Source organism: Leuresthes tenuis, unplaced genomic scaffold (genome assembly GCF_036924035.1).
Source record: "Leuresthes tenuis unplaced genomic scaffold, fLeuTen1.0.hap1 SCAF_9, whole genome shotgun sequence".
Taxonomy (NCBI): Eukaryota; Metazoa; Chordata; class Actinopteri; order Atheriniformes; family Atherinopsidae; genus Leuresthes; species Leuresthes tenuis.
The window spans coordinates 33,311,606-33,329,181 of NW_027325363.1; the positions used below are offsets into that span (position 1 = coordinate 33,311,606).

Here is a 17,576-nt window from a genome sequence, read left to right on the forward strand (position 1 = left end):
TCGTTGGTGTGGATTCAGTTGTTAAGGACTCTCTCTACTCCCCTTATTCCCAGCATGGAATAAGTAGCTAGCTGATGTAACCAATGTTAAAAAAGGAACTGAACTGTGTTAGTCAAACTTTTGTGTGGCCTGCTGAAACTTTTCTTTTGTCTGCATTTCAACATTTGTTTGAGAAATAAATGAACAAATTAAAAAAAGAATTATTTGCCGGTACGTCTGTGAAATAGGTATTAAGTTTTTATATAAATGGTCTTAAAAAGGTCTTAAAAAGACTTGAATTTGACTTGAAGAAACCTGTAGGAACCCTGGATGGATAAATCATTAAAACGTGTAATATACAGTAAAGCCTTAAAGATTTGTGTTTGTCAGTTTGTTGTTGGTGTAAGCTAAAATATGATCATGAAAAATCTTGAAATTATTGGATTTTTTCACACATCAGTCCCTTTTTAAAGTGAAACAGATTTTTTTTTTATATGGAGAAAGTGTGTAGCATTTTCATCAGAAGCTATTATTGTCCCTATTTGAGAAATGACATCTCTGATGGATTTTTTGCATTTGCTTGCTACAGTTTCTCAATGAAATCACACAAAAGTGCAAGACTGATCTGTTTTGCATTCTTTCATATGAGACACTTCAGGTGAAGAGGGTAAAAATGATAATTAATAAGTATCAGCATGAAACTTTTACATTTTATTTCCTACATTGTACAAGTTTAATTTGCAAATCAGATCACATGTCGCAGTAAGCATGCTAATTTGTTTCAATACAATATCAATACTTGATAAAATCTTGTTTTCATATTTTTTTTCAACAGGTTAGAATAAAAGAACAAATTTCGGATATCTGTTAATCACAATTTCGAAAATTATGTTAAAAAACATAGACATGTTTTTCCTGAACGAGTCTATGAAGGAGAGACTTAAAAATATGGATAGTAGGAATAGAATTGAAAACTTTAGTGTGAGTACAATTGACGTGGAGATTCTAATTTTAAATGAAAAAAATCATTTTGAAAAAACAGCCTTTAAAGTTTTGTAAGATTTTTGTTGGAATCCACTTTTTGCACCCATCATGGTAATCAAATCGTTGCAAATGTAAAATCTCAGTAACGCATTAAAGCTGTAAAATGAATTTTATTTATTTGAACAGAACCAAAGTAACGATCACACCTTACACTGGGCGATTGAAATTGTAGTAGTAGTTTCACAAATATTAGTTCAAGTTGATTGTACTGATAAGTTATACACACCAGCCCTAGTCTTATTTATTACGCAAACAAACCTTATGCCCAGTCTTCATTCCCACACCCCTGGGCTCTAATCCTCTATACTTTGTAGAGGAAAGGTATCTTTATTTCGGAAGGAATAGGTCTGTTGTTCATTTGGCTGAAACCAGCAGAATTTCTGCTGTTATGGAGGTTGTTATACTTGTAGCAAATAAGTACAATTAATAAAGTACATTGGATTAACTAGTTGCTATTTACCCTCATAATTGTTCTTGTAGCAGAAAGGATATTCTCAGTTTTTCACACACCGCATCTGCGTTTTGACTTTTTTTTAATGACACAGTTTGATGTCATTTGTTGTTCTTCATCTGGGTTGTATTTGTTGGTCCAGAAGATAATTGGATGATAATAAAGACCTGATAAGTAAAACCTCAGAATTGAAAGAAGGTGGTTCTCTTTCTCACATGGCACATATAGCCATGTTGTCTGATGATTTTAGTCAATATACAGGTTGACAGTATGTATACAGATGAGACTGATGGAGAACATTTCCTGGGTTCTACTGATCTGTGTTTCATCCCTCAGATATGTGCGCATCCTGGGTAATATGGTCCATGCGATCCAGATCAAAACCAGACTGTGCCAGCTTGTTGAGGTTATGATGGAGAGACGAGACGACCTGTCCTTCTGCCAGGAGATGAAGTTCAGGTCAGTAACACCAGTGGACTTTTAAGCAGCTGAGTGACACCACCTCTGGGACTACATTAGGTTTGTCTGTAGATCAGTCAGTCCATTCTTGTGAACACGAAATGTATTGACAACCATGAAGGATTTTCTTAAAGGCAGAGGCATACAGCTGCACGGTAATTGTACGGCTTTGAGTTTGAATGTTTCTCTCTTACTGTTATTGTAGGAACAAGATGGTGGAGTACTTGACAGACTGGGTGATGGGAACCTCCAACCAAGCTGCTGATGATGACATCAAGTGCCTGACAAGGTGCTACTCTCTTGCCTGTATTCAGATTAACAAATGCATTGTAAGGAAGGGAGAGAGTTCCCCTCTCAACATTTTATTTTGTGTGATTTGCAGAGACTTGGATCAGGCGAGTATGGAGGCTGTCGTGTCCCTGTTAGCTGGTCTACCCCTGCAGCCAGAGGAGGGTGATGGAGTAGAACTGATGGAGGCCAAGTCTCAACTCTTCCTCAAGTGAGAACATGCCATAATATGCTTGAGACTAACTTTTCATGCATATAAAATGAGTTGATATGGCTCAACATTAACAAAATACTTATTTATTTAACTATTTATTTTCAATTGACTTATTGAAAGAAGTGAAGAAAATGATTGCCTACTCCATTCATGTATGACATGAATCAAAACAAGGTGCAAGTTAGGTTCTCTGGTGAGTGAAACAAGAGGAGAAAAGAAGTAAGGGAAATAAATAACAAGCATTGATTTAGTCAATTATGTAGAAATAAATTTAAAGCTTTTTGGGGATCTTGTTGTCTTTATTAACAGTTGAGATTGTAAAGTGTAAAGAGAGAGGGAGATAACGGGCAGCAAAGGTGCACAAGCCAAACTGACCCTGCTGCAACAACAGTTTGGGTCCATGCACATGGAGTTTCGACTCAACCACTTCTCCTCCCCATAGCCAGGCTGTTATATTTATATACTTAGGTTTTTCTTGAGAAAAGAGCACTGGCTTGGACTGGGTTTAATGTTGTCACATAATTTATGACACTATGCAGCTGAGACAGTGATAGTAGATATTTGTTCATATCGTAATCAGTAGACGTGAATTCTGTTCAGTTTTTTTGCAAAATTGCAGATTCGGCTACTTCGTGCTGTGAATAGAGCCTTTGATTTTCCAGGAAAGTTTTGTCCCAAGCGGTAACCAGAATGGCAATGCTGATCAAGAAAAAATTCAAATACTGATGGTGTCATTCTATGGAAAGAACGTCGTCATACACTATTTGTTCAACAAGTAAACTATTTAAATTGGCTTCAGTTTTTTTTATTTAGTTTTTGGCTTTACACTCCAAAGAAGGGCACGTGTGTAGAAACATATCATCATTTGCCACAGAGCCTTATTCAGTTCTAACCAAGGTCAAATCAAATCTGAAGCATCATGTCTTAAAGCATGCCTTTCAAATAAAAACATTGTGTTGTTTTTGGTGGTGTGCAGGTACTTCACCCTGTTTATGAACCTGCTAAATGACTGCAGCGAGGTTGAGGATGAGGGCCAGACGGTGGGGGGACGGAAAAGAGGAATGTCTCGACGTCTGGCATCCCTTCGTCACTGCACAGTCTTGGCAATGTCCAATCTTCTTAACGCTAACGTAGACAGCGGCCTCATGCATTCCATTGGTTAGTCAGCTCCCAGTCGCCACATTTACAGACATGTTTGCAAAAATTTTGTAGATCATAGTATCATATCCGTGAGTACCAGCATTGATTACTTCTTTGGCAGGTCTGGGTTATCATAAGGACCTTCAGACTCGAGCAACTTTCATGGAGGTGCTGACCAAGATCTTGCAGCAGGGAACAGAGTTCGACACACTGGCGGAGACTGTGCTGGCTGACCGCTTTGAAAGGCTCGTGGAGCTTGTCACCATGATGGGAGACCAGGGAGAGCTACCCATTGCCATGGCACTGGCCAATGTTGTTCCTGGGTCCCAGTGGGTGTGTAGATCACTCTCATTTCAAATATTTTGCTAACTTAGTGTTAAAGTTTCTTTATGTGTACTTGGTAGGATATGAGCATAACAAAGCATCTCAAGGTACAAAACTAAAGTTGTATACTCCTTTCACATTTTGACTGCTTCATTTGAGATTGCGCAGCTGTATACAGGGGTAGAATGCCAACAACCGTATTGTTGTCCAGTAGTAATGGATCTTACAACATTTTTCTGATTTCCAGGATGAGCTAGCCCGGGTCCTGGTGACGTTGTTCGACTCCCGGCATTTACTCTACCAGCTGCTGTGGAACATGTTTTCCAAAGAGGTGGAGCTGGCCGACTCCATGCAGACTCTCTTCAGAGGGAACAGCCTTGCCAGCAAGATAATGACCTTCTGTTTCAAGGTAGAAAACAAAGCATTACTCTCTTTAGGAAATATTGAAATGTATAAGAAAGACCTGTTGCTGGTTTCTTGATCCTCAAAAAAGACACATGTTTGTATTTGAATTTTAGACTGTATATTGTGCTTTTTTTGTCAGGTATATGGGGCAGCATACCTGCAGAAGCTACTGGAACCCTTATTAAGGGGAGTTATCACAACCCCTGAACACATCAGTTTTGAGGTGGACCCCACCAGGTAAGTACTTGTATCTGTATCTGGCACAGACTTAATTTAGACTTTCACTTCTCTATTCATTCCCCAGAATTGTATAATAAATATTCGCAGTGAAACATGAAGCAATATTTCCATGATATTGTTTTTAAATATCTGTGGATTCTGAGACCATTTCTCCTATCAAAATTTGAGTTTTTAGTTGTTTAAGAAGTTAAGTTAAATATGGGATTCATCCAGAACCATTTAAAAAGCCCATGTTTTAGACTAAAGTAGATGGTTGCGGTTAGGAGGAGGATACACGGTTTATTTGTTGTGCCAGAGGAAGACGCGATCACATCAACCGCCAAACCAAATTATCCACAACTGACTGGTGAAAGTCTTTAGTCTTTAATCTCTAACTCACGCAACAACTATTGCACCAAAACGTTTTACAGCTGACATGTTTTAATGGAAACATTACAACTGGCCATTGTCCACATTTTCTCCTGCATTGTTGTCCCTTAGTGCAGAACACTATAATGTTGAAAATGAGTGGGAATGAAGTCACCGCAGGGTATATTCACATTCCTTTGGTTTCCCAGAATAATAGGCATTTACAAATATCTGGGGCAGTAAGCTGCAGTAAGGGTTGTTTTTTAGGTTAACCCAAAAGGTTTTGCTTGTTAACATTATTTGGCTACATGTTAGATTTGAACAGATTTCTCAATCTTACCCTAAAAAACACAAGCTAATTAGGTTCATTTCCTGTGTTGTAATGGGTAGCAAACTATGTCTGTCATTGATAAATTACACATTCCAGATTATCAACAGCTCTGCTTGTTTGTGATACTAAGCAAATTTGTGTCCTTAATCAATGCAAATTTAGAATGTTGTCTGCAGGACTGAACACTACTATAAGCATTGTTTGATGATATGATAGTAGTCCTTTTTTTTGATTGTGCATGGATGTACTAAGTACAGGATACAGTGCTTCAAATCGCCTCTTTCAGTCTTAATACTGTTGATGTTGTCACAGCTTAAGAATTTAAATCATGTCTTACCTCACGAAGATGCTTGTTGGCTTGTAGGCTGGAACAAGGTGAGAACCTAGAGGAGAACCAGAGGAACCTCCTGCAGATCACTGAGCGCTTCTTCCAGGCCATTATCGGTTCCTCAAGCGAGTTCCCCCCACAGCTACGCAGTGTCTGTCACTGTCTCTACCAGGTAGGCCACCCCTCCCATCTGTGTCATCTCACCATGCCCCTCAGCCACTCACCCAGCCTCCCGGCCCTTACCTGTGTGTGTGTGTGTGTGTGTGGGCGTGCACACTAAATGTCAGATAAACATTTCAAGCTCCTGGCTCTTCACTCTAAGGCTTCCTGTTGCTCTTCAACTCAATGCTTTGTTGATCACAGGCATCAATGCACTGCTTTGCATACAATTCAGCAATGTTCATTCTGCTGGACCGATGTATCAAGACCTGTTTGTTCAATTTCACATCCCAAACGTTTCTACACCTCGACGTTAACATCCCAGATTTGAAAAAAATCCTCTTAAAGTCTGATTGGACATTTGAAGGTAACTCTTGAATTGGACCTTGTTTTCCTAGCTTTTGCCATCATAACACTGATCCATCTGCACCTCATGAAAAGTACAACTTCCAGTCAAGTCAATAATTGATGCATTAGAAGCAGTGGCGTCACAAATATGAATAATAACTATAATTAGCTTATATGCTTTTCAAGTAATGGGTTGATCATTAAATCTGACACAGTGTATCAATAAATATAGATAAAATTCTCCTAATTTCTTCATATCTGTGCTATAAGAGAAGACTAGCCATAGGTCACATTTTGAGATTATTAAACTTTTCTGTTTTATAAGCTTTTCATTACAGAATTTAATTTTCCAAATTTTGATTAACCTGGTACAAAAGTATTTCTGTATTAGAATAAGAAACAATGAATCCTGAGTTTACTACGTTAGTGTGTTTTACTATGTAACCTAGATTTAATGAGTCTGTACACAAAAAAGCACCCGCTTGAAGAATTTCATCTCTTCCATTATCTGTTTGCAAGCAGTACTTCAGTTTTTTTCTTACTTCTGCCTGTTAGGCTACTTTCCTGAAATAAATAACTTAAATTAAAAGATGTTAATGATAAATTTAACACTGGGGAAGATAGATCCGTTAAATGTTGTCACTGCATTTATTGATCAAATGCATTTCCTTTACTTTTTTTTCATATCATTTTGTTACTTTAACCCCTCATATGGTCTTACCAGCTGGGAGACCCTACTAACCCTTGATGGCAAAAACTAGTAAAATCAGGCTGTGGCTGAGAAAAAATAAGTTGAGATGGGGCGTGATTGTAGGTTTTATTGAGCAACAGTTTCCCTGAACACACTGCAATGATTCCCTTTGACAGACTTGATGATAAATGGTCCACACTTTTATCGCTATTATAAAACCTTTGCTTTGTTCTTCTGGACACTTAACAATTAATACCACATTCAACCATATACACATACACTCATGCAGCACCTTTTGCCTATCTCTCAAAGGCACACACTCACACACTGGGGCAATGTGGGGCTCACTGTCTTGTCCAAGGACTTTGAACCACTGACCTGAGACATGGCTACCCATAAAGCTGTGAATGGTAAAATATTACTACTGTGATCACACCTAATCCTGCTCTTTGTCATGAGGTAAGCTAAGACTGCTTTAATTTTTTGGGATCAAATCTGTGAAATGGAAAATCATCTCACAATACATATCTTCCTTTGTCATATTTTTGGTTAATTCATAAGATCTCACATACTGCTACAAAAATATTTTCCCCATTTTCTGTGCCTGTATCTTTAAATTCTTACTATCTTACTTATTTTTGCTGAAACAGTGAAGAATATGATAGAATAAGATGGGAGGGATGAGTGATAACGTTTACCAAAAGCCTGCATTTAGATGTGGACTAGTCAAATTATAATGGTACTACAACCCAAATGCCACCAGGGGGCCCCCTGATAAAATATTATAAATCATATCAGCAGTACATATGAATGACGAATGTAGTCTCTAAACGTTTCAAGAAATACAGTGCTGAAAATAGTACATCCAAGGAGACAAAAAGCACGAGGTGTCATGTTTGAGCTGTAAGCAACATCAGAAGTTAGTCATAACAGAGACAGCTGAAGCAACAAGCAGAGTTGTGCCACAGTTTCATACAAAACGGTTAGAATGGTCCACAACATTACCTTATCTCTGCGTATTCTACATGCTTGCAGAGGAAGAAACTAGACTTCTGTTTGGTTCTTCAAGGCGTTTCATTTCTCATCTGAAAAGGCTTCCTCAGTTCTAACTGACTGCAGGGATGTTCCAAGCATTGAAACTCTCTTGGGATCGTTCACACCTTGAATGCTGACAAGGTCACACCCACCACACCATCCTGTGGGACATTACGAGTCTTTTATCAGTTCCAGTGCTGAGGGCCGGTGCTGGAAGCAGTTCTAAGTTGGTTAATGCAAAGAATTGGTTTGGTTTTCCATAGCCTGAGAGCCACAACAACATAAAACTTAAACAACAGGAAAAATGAGTGGGAAACTGAGCTTATCTTCTTGCACTGTTGCTCAGACTCCCTACCAGCGTTGCAGCTCAGTTTTCTAATGACGGCTGTCAAAACCTTTTAATTGATCTCCTTATTTCCATGCCTAGTATGTATGTGTTCCCACATGCATCCTGACCACTTGTGATCAGATCTCTTTACCACTCTATATCCAAATAAAGACGCTGTCTATGTCACACAGTATGCTGAGCAACAAGCAAAAAACCATGTCTGTTGATGTTTTTTGTTAATGTCTGAATGGTAATATGACAGTCACATTTATTGCTGAATTATTTACGTATCCAAAATCTTAATTGGGTTACAGATACAATGTGAGAGAAGGTTAAAAAAGAGCTTATAAGAGCTAAAATGACACGCATATCAGAGCTTTCAATTTCTCAAAATTCTGACCAAAAATTGCCACTTCAGTCTGTCCCCACAGATGTCTGTTGCATCACTTCAGATTAGCCAGCAGCTGTGCATAATCTTTTATGTGGGCTGTTCTATAAAAGCTGCAAACAAATATGTACTCCCATTTAGGTGACATCAGTTGCTTGGGTGGTCTCAGAATGTGTCCTGGGCACTGTTCTGTTCAGATTACTAAACAAATGTGAATGAATATGTGCTAGACTAGCCCTAAATGTGGCCTGAGTATTTGAATGTGGATGAGTTTTGCAGTTACGCATGTATTTATCATTGTGTGTGTTAATGGGTCAGTGATGTTATTTCTAAATATCAACGGGCATTATAGCTATGTTGCTGGTGTTTAGCAGCAAGCAGGAGCTAGGCCTAAAGACGGAACAGGCAGTTTAGATCCATTCTGCTCCGTTTATGTGCACAGACATAAAGGTTCACAATTCATAAAGGGACCATCACAAATAATCCAGCAACACAACTATTCCTTTGGATTGTTTTGACATGATAATTTCTCTTTTAGGTTGTAAACACGGTGAAACAATTAGTAAATAGGGATTTACTGCTTTTTCTTATCAAATAGAAGAGCAGGCTATCATTTACTGTCTGTATCTCTCTATACTACTATGGTATAAAAACTATAAAATATAGAAAAACTAATGGATAGCCTGCCTTTATCTGAGTTATACATTTCTGATCGGATACCTATTTTTAGAACACATTTTCGCTTCCAAGATTTGTGGTATAGAATATCATAAATAAGAATTATTAGTTAAGAAAGGCTCTTTTTCCATCTTGTAATGGAGCTTTGTTTCCAGATAACTTTTAAAGATTGTTTTAGATGCACTTTGAACTTTTACTGACACATCGACCCCGGCAGACACATGTATCCAGTGCCTGTCCCCGAGTCCAGCAAAGGATTAGGTGTGATTACAGCACAGTTTGATGGCAAACTTGGTGGCTTACATCATCACATGTAACAAACAAATGATCTAGTCTCGATACACATTGGTTTTCCTCAAACACTCAATTTGACTTTCTTGTGTTTTCCACCACTGCTTCCACGTCTGCTGCCTCCACCATCACACTCTCACCTGAATGGAAAGGGAGCTCTTTAGTGTGTGTTCTTCTCACACTCAGTAACTGAAAGACTTTTTGATAGTGTTTCACATATTACTAACTTAGAACAGTGCATACTTGCAGCAGTGAAAAGTGGTACCTGTTTTAATGGCAAACTAACACAGATACTCACATGCATACACTCAATCATAGTTTGCTGATATTAAGGCACATAAGCGCATGCTTGAAAATGCTTTAAGTTCCCCAATCAATGACGACCTTTGATTTTTTTTTTTCCTTTTTTTTTTTTCTTTTTTTGTGGTTCATTAAGTTTGAATGTATGTACACAACAAGTGCTTAAGGCTGTGATACCTGTGTGTGTTTGTATGTGTGTATGTAGCTGGTGCTGTGACCATGATTGTGCTCATCTCTGTTCTGTAGGCTACTTGCCACTCTCTACTGAATAAAGCAACAGTAAAAGAAAAAAAGGAAAACAAAAAAGCAGTAAGTTTGGAGAATCTATTTTCCTTCAGACACTTTCCCCCTAAGCAAAACATAAGAATAAAAAAGCTTTTTGCATTTTATCCTTTTGGTTTTTTTTTCGGTTCTTCATTTTTCTTTTTTTTTTTGGTGTTTTTTGGAATTGTTTTATTTTCTCCATAATCAACTTTGTGTTCAACCCTCTCTTAAAATCACTGTACTAATATCAGCTTCATTTGATGTACTTTCGATTAACAGTTCCTGGAGAATAACAGCATTCTCTATTCTCTTCTCTTTCTGGACTTTCTGTTGGCACTCCAGGAGTCATTTTTCAGAATATTTCATCTGCACTTCTGTCATGTTGGTCCATCTTATGATTAGTATTGATTTACCCTCAGGCTCATATACACAGTTGTGTGCCTCACCAGCCTAGCGCACACAGCTTTTTAATGGAATAAACAATTTTTTGATGAAATATTCTGATAAATGGCTCTCCCTCTGGAATGCATAGGATTCCTCAGCTTTATGGTGCGGGGCTCCAGACTGAAAACACTGCACTTACCATATTTGCAAACAGTGCAGCTTATACATAGGGACACCTGTGTAATTTGGAAATATGCCTCAGTTGCTTATTGATCTATTTTTATATATATTTTTTCAAATCAACATCCTGTATTAAATAAAACACACGGGGGGTGTATTCTGGCTCTCGTTGGGCTCAGTCAAACACCAATTTCTGAGCAGGTGAGCTTGTATTGGAAAAAGGCCAACTGCAGTGGCTCACACTACTTTTGAGTCGCAAACTTTAGATGTGAAACGCTAATAAAGTATAGTAGCAACATGACACATAAACTGTGAGGGGACAGAAAGAAGCAGTCGTGTCTGCCAAAAGCATTTTGAAAGCAGAAATTAACTAATAAATCTGCAGAAGAGGCTGAGATGACTTTGGGTTTGTAGTCAGTTACACCATTGAAGAAGAGAGCCAAATGATTAAAGTCCCCATGAGTCGTCGTCTCCCCCCACAGTTTTAGTTCCTATAGAAACAACCCAGTCTGCTAATTAGAAGTGCCGCCAACATGCTGGACAGTGAACTGAAATCTAGATGCAACTGCATCGGTAATAATGGTATAATAATGAATTGCTGAACCAGGCTGTTTTAAGGCAACTTTTGCTTGGATTTGGAGTGTTTATTGAAAAAGCCCTGTCTACCTTTTTGATGTTCTTTTATATGATATGTTTTTCTCGTGTTTTAAAAACGGTAGAAAAAGTTAGTCTGGAGCCCTGCGCTGTCCTTTTCTCAGCATTTCTGAATGTAAGTGTATGGTTTTCTGCATTTACATTTATTCCCTGTGTCCTCTGTCAGGACCTCGTCTCTCACATGCACATCACCCCCATTGGCTACTTTGAAGGCATCAGACACTTAAATTTTGCCCTTAGAAAATTGGATTAGGTTATCATGTTTTTTAGTCATCTCATCAAAGTTCCCTGAGCCAAAGGAATGATGAAATGGTTACTTTCTCTATGTATGATCATTGGTGATGTGCAATACAACATTATTTCCTAAAAATGTAAAACTTTTTACATAAAACTGTTTTTTGTGTAAACTGTTTTTAAAAAACAAAAACTAACAAATGTGATGCTTTACCAGAATAATTATGATAATCATAACTGCAAATGTTGAAACTGTGATTTATTTTTAATTTTTTTTAAATATGTGCTTAGTTGAGGGGAGCCTCATCGTCTGTGTTCCCTTTTCATAGATAATTTAAAGACTCATCTCAACTGTTATATTTCACCAATCTTTTAATTCTGGATTTATTCATGATAATCTTGTGAACTATAGCCAAACTGTTTTAACTCAAATATTGAGATTAGCAGCTGGGGAAAAAAGAAGAGAAAAAATAACTTGTGCATTGTATTGACTGATAAATGCTATATTTGGTGTTTTGAATCAAGTGTGCATCTCTTTTAATCTTTTGTTTTTGAGTAGAACAGAATTATTAATTTTATCTTATATAGCAGGATTTCTAAATAAAAATGAAATCAGGGCACTTTACAGAGAAAGTAAAATTCTATTTAATTTCATTTATTATCCACTGAAATCCAATTCATGGAATCTTAGGTCAATCAAATTTATTCCAATTAATAGATAATAACAGAATAAAATGGAGTAAGTTTTCACTGGTCCCAAAAGGGAGACTATATTTTTGAAGTATGTATGAACAGTTTAATTAATTAATAGATTTATTGCACTGAAGTATTTGTCTGAGGACACTTTGTTGTTTCATCACAATGCTGTTCAGTTTTTGCAACACTTCTCTTTGCCTAATAAGCTCCAGGGGCTCCAAAATAGCCAATAAAGTAACAATTTATGTTTAAAGAATTTTTTTTACATACTGGAACAGCTGACTGAGCCCAAGTAATTCCTGGAATAATCTCTGATAAGTGGCATACTATGTATACTAGATACTGCGGATGGTGGGCAGGAGTAAAGCTTAGAGAAAGACTGTAGAGGTTAAAAACATTTCTTCTGTTGATCACTATGGGGGAACGTAAGATCACTGGCAGATAGAATGAACAATTTTGGAGTACTAACAAGTACACATTGAAAATATTGAAAATGGAATACGAAGCGTTTCACGGAACATACACTGTAATGCCAAAAGTATCCACTCATCAGACTTTACACATATATGAACTTAAGTGACATCCCATTCTTAATCCATAGGGTTTAATGTGACGTCGGCCCACTTTTTGCAACTATAACAGCTTCAGCTCCTCCGGGCAACTTTTCCATAAGGTTTAGCAGTGTGTTTGTGGTAATTTTCAACCATTCTTCTAGTAGCGCATTTGTGAGGTCAGACACTGATGTTGGACAGAAGGCCTAAGAAAAAGGTCCGCTCTCATTCACCTCAAAGGTGTTCTATCAGGTTGAGGTCAGGACTCTGTGCAGGACAGTCAAGTTCTTCCACACCAAACTCGTTCATCCATGTCTTTATGGACTTTGCTTTGTGCAGTGGTGCGCAGTCATGTTGGAACAGGAAGGGGCTATTCCCAAACCACAAAGTTGGGAGCATGAAATTGTCCAAAATCTCCTGGTATGCTGAAGCATTCAGAGTTCCTTTCAGAGGAACCAAGGGGCCAAGCCCAGCTCCTGAAAAACAACCCCACACCATAATCCCCCCTCCACCAGACTTTACACTTGGCACAATGCAGTCAGGCAAGTACCGTTCTCCTGGCAACCGTCAAACTAGACTCCTCCATCAGATTGCCAGATGGAGAAGCGTGATTGGTCACTCCAGGGAACGCGTCTCCACTGCTCTAGAGTCCAGTGGTGACGTGCTTTACACCACTGCATCCGATGCTTTGCATTGCACTTGGTGATGTATGGCTTGGATGCAGCTGCTCAGCCATGGAAACCCATTCCATGAAGCTCTCAACACATTGTTCTTGAGCTAATCTGAAGGTCACATGAAGTTTGGAGATCTGTAGCGACTGACTCAGCAGAAAGTTGGTGACCTCTGAGCACGATGTGCCGCAACATCTGCTGACCCCGCTCTGTCATTTTATGCGTCCTACCACTTCTTGGCTGAGTCGCTTCCACTTTGTTATAATATCACTGACAGTTGACTGTGGAATATTTAGGAATTTTCACGACTGGACTTGCTGCACAGGTGGCATCCTATCACGGTACCATGCTGGAATTCACTGAGCTCCTGAGAGCGAGCCATTCTTTCACAGAGGTTTGTATAAGCAGTCTGCATGCCTAGGTGCTTGCATATATACACCTGTGGCCATGGAAGTGATTGGAACACCTGAATTTAATTATTTGGATGGGTGAGTGAATACTTTTGGCGATACAGTGTAACTGCAGGAATATATTTTGTACTCCCTCACCCCCTATCCTGCTTTACAACTATATGGGTGGAAAGAGACAGCAGGCAGAGTGGTAGAAGTAAATGAGCTGATGTGCTTGTTAAAAGGAACCTCAACTCACAAGATTTACAGGCTTACTTTTTCCTACTAAAATGATCTGACTATTGGATTAGTGACCTCATACCGTTTCTGTTCACACTATACACCTCAGACTCCCAGTACAACTGACTTCTGTCATCTGCAGAAATACTCAGATGTCAGTGATGGACAGGAGGCTGAGTACAGGACTGGCAGATTATTGTAGATTTTAGAAATAAGCCAAACATTCCATCCTGAACGTAAAGGTGGGGATGGAGGACTACAGATACTTGGATCATCTTCTTGAAAAAAGCCTTTCCATTTTCCAGACCAACGCTTAAGCACTGACATGCATATATGGCTGCAGCAACTGCCACAATATAGGCAGACAAACTTGGATTGCAACCACATGGGGTGTGTGACTGCATTCTGTGGTAAGGGCATCATGTCCCTATATATTAACACTGAATGTAGTTGTATGCTTTCATGTTAATGTTACGAATATTGCATATTTGATGTCAGAACTGTTGAACTATTAACCTGTGCTGTCTTTCATTTGCTTTTTATCTTTACCCGTGTTAGACAATCAAAGATGTTAGAATACTGAGAACTGTGTTGCGGATTTTCAGAAATGTTCTGTTCCGGATTAGTAGCTGGTTTGATATAGGGCCTTATTGACACAGCAAGCTATTTTAGACAAGCGAAAGCTGACCCAATTTCTGACAACTGAATATATTATTAGACTGGCAAGAGATGGAGAAGAGGTATTTGATTACTTTTGTGAGGAGTGAAGTTGAAATGCAGCACCACAGATGTTGGAGGGGCTGCACACCAGCACAGAGAGTCAGATTTATGTTATGTTATGTGGATTCAATGGCCAGGTTAATGATCTCACACCCCAGTCCTGGTACTGCACGAGTATGCAGACTATTGACTGAGTTACACAGCATGGATACATTTGGTAAGAAGCTAAAAATGAATGCAGATATTAAAGGGCTACAAACCCTTTCAAGAACTCAGAAGTTAGAGAAGTAATTATGATCAACTGACATTCGATGGATCGATTTCTTTTTTTCTTTTTTTTTTCTGTGGCAGGACCCCCCCCCCCCCCCCCCCCCCCCCCCCCCTTTTTGAGTGTAAGTTGCATCATTTGATGTTTACTCACTCCACAGCTGAAAGGTGGCTAAAATTATGAAATATCTGCAGTGTGTGTGATTTGGTAGGGATAAAGAGGTCCTTTCAGTGTGGCCCATCTGAGATGTGTGTCTGGGATCTGTTAATTAGCATATTTCTACATTTTTCTGTGATGTGCCTACCCCAGAACTCAGAATTCTTTCTTTTTCTTTTTCTTGTCTGACTCAGATTTATTTCCGATTTTCTTCCTATGTCAAGTTAGTTAGAAAAGCTGATCAAATATTTTTTATTTTAAAATTAATTTGGCACCTGAGATGGATTTGGGGGTGATGGAGGGTTTTGTGCAAGACCCTTGCCTGAGCACATCCAAAATGTTTGTATCAACCCCTAAATGTTAAAAAACTGAAGATACACATTTCTCACAGGTGCTGTAGATTTGAAGTGGCTGTTTACAAAAACAGATCTTTTACGTATCTCTCTCATTTTCCTCATATAGATAACTTGAACTAAGCTAACTGATTGTTGTCTGAGTGTTTAGATGTACAGACCATTTAGATGCTTAACCTATTACAGTTTCTTTTAAGTTGTAGGGATTCCCTTTTTTATGTATGATTCTATTCTTAATTAAACAATTGATGGCCAATATTACTGCAATAACCTTTTAGGGGCCTCCTCCATGTGCAAAATCCACTGTCGCTTCTTAGCAAATTTATAGAAACAAAGAGTAATTAGATGTAATAATAATAAGTCTTAAAGGTTTGATCTGTTTAGGTGTGACTGAAAGTATAATAATCAATATTAGGGATTTCTGTTGCACCTAACGTCATCTATCACACAAATAAATTGAAATTCCTTTACATAAACATGTTCCACACATTACTCCTTGTCTCTGATGACAGAACGTTGTATCTCCACTTGAATCTGTCAAATGCAGCCCTGCTTTGCTTCAAAGCCAGATGTCATGCACAAATTGCAGTTTTCTTACGGTTGGGTTTCTCTATGTGCACCCATCCACTGCTACTCATCTGTCACACAATGTCCCCATTTTTTTGTGTGTGGTAACATTCAGTTATCTTAGTGCAATATAGAGGTGACAATTGAGTTCCTTGCTTTATCTTGCTTTACCTCTTACTTCTTTTGTTAGCTGTATGGAGCAGGAACCATTCTCACTCTTGTGACAGCACAGAATGATCAGGGATCGTTTCCAAGTCTCTTCTTCATATATTTCCTCCATCTACTGAACTTGTCATCTTACACCAGCCATGACTCAGCCCTCTTTGCTCTTCTACACATTGTGATATGTGTAAATTTTGTTACTCTCATCATTGCTTCCTTTGCAAAATGCTGAAATCCATTTTCAATATTTTTTTTCTTTCCTTTGCTTGAATTTGGTCCTCCTCACACCTTTCCTTCCTCTTCCATCTGTTCTACTTTTCCCATTTGTTTTCCCCTCTGTCTTCCTCTACTCCCCATATCCTTCTCTATACAGGTGGTGAGTCAGCGGTTTCCACAAAACAGCATAGGTGCGGTGGGCAGTGCCATGTTTCTACGCTTCGTCAACCCTGCTATTGTGTCTCCCTATGAGGCGGGTATCTTGGACAAAAAACCCCAGCCCAGAATAGAAAGAGGTCTCAAACTTATGTCTAAGGTAAGGCTGGTGAATATGTTGACTCTGTCAAAAAGAAATTTGAGGGTACATAGAAAGTAAATTGTTTCAATTAGTAAATTGTTGCAGCTCACAGAGCATAACAGAGCAGCCAAGCCAAAGCACATGCAGGGCAATGAGTAGTGGGTTTATGGAGTGGTCTTTGCTGCAGTTAAATCTACTTTCATTGAGCTATGGTGTAACCATTCTTGTCATGGTGCACTGTAGTGTTCGTTTACCTAATGTTTTCATCAGACTCTATTACCGTTTCTTTGTGTAAATCCATGACTAATATGACTAAAAAAACTATTGACTAAAAGTCATATGAGCTTTTAGTCCAAGGAATGTTTTTCCGGGACTGAAGAAGTTAGCACAGACTGAGGTTGTCTGAGGACTGGGTCTGAGCTGTAGTTGACCATTCACAGGTGATTCACAACAGATTTGGCAATGTGGCCCTTTCCAGTAAAATTCTCAAACTTGCTAGACCCTCAAAGATCAAGTTGTGTCCCGGTTGTTCTTTGTGTCCCGGTTTGAATTTTGTGACTACAATCAGTAAGAGCAATTCCTCACATAAAGATTTTACAAGTTTGTACTTTACTGGACCCTACAGTAGAAACATAGCAAGTCAGGGACCAAGACCCCACGATGGTTCTTAGTCAACTGAGCAAATGCTTGCCATCGGGATGCATCTTAAGACTACTCGTCTGAACTTTGAAAATGATAGCACACAACATAACAACAGGCATTAGTTCTGCAGCTCCATGTCAGGACTGAGATATTGGTTCTCAG

At 38.6% G+C, this 17,576-nt stretch overlaps 1 protein-coding gene across 3 annotated transcripts in view; it reads left to right on the forward strand.

The window, feature by feature from the left end:
• Positions 1 to 17,576, forward strand: part of nf1a (neurofibromin 1a) — a 105,183-nt gene that overhangs the window by 40,285 nt on the left and 47,322 nt on the right. For 2 of the 3 annotated variants that reach the window (XM_072393136.1, XM_072393137.1), the window contains exons 22-31: positions 1,811 to 1,933; positions 2,139 to 2,222; positions 2,316 to 2,432; positions 3,412 to 3,593; positions 3,697 to 3,908; positions 4,147 to 4,308; positions 4,444 to 4,541; positions 5,588 to 5,723; positions 10,016 to 10,078; positions 16,632 to 16,790. In XM_072393136.1, coding sequence (XP_072249237.1) covers positions 1,811 to 1,933; positions 2,139 to 2,222; positions 2,316 to 2,432; positions 3,412 to 3,593; positions 3,697 to 3,908; positions 4,147 to 4,308; positions 4,444 to 4,541; positions 5,588 to 5,723; positions 10,016 to 10,078; positions 16,632 to 16,790 — 1,336 coding nt within the window. The remainder of the gene's footprint in view (positions 1 to 1,810; positions 1,934 to 2,138; positions 2,223 to 2,315; positions 2,433 to 3,411; positions 3,594 to 3,696; positions 3,909 to 4,146; positions 4,309 to 4,443; positions 4,542 to 5,587; positions 5,724 to 10,015; positions 10,079 to 16,631; positions 16,791 to 17,576) is intronic. The other variant, XM_072393138.1, reaches the window with a different exon arrangement.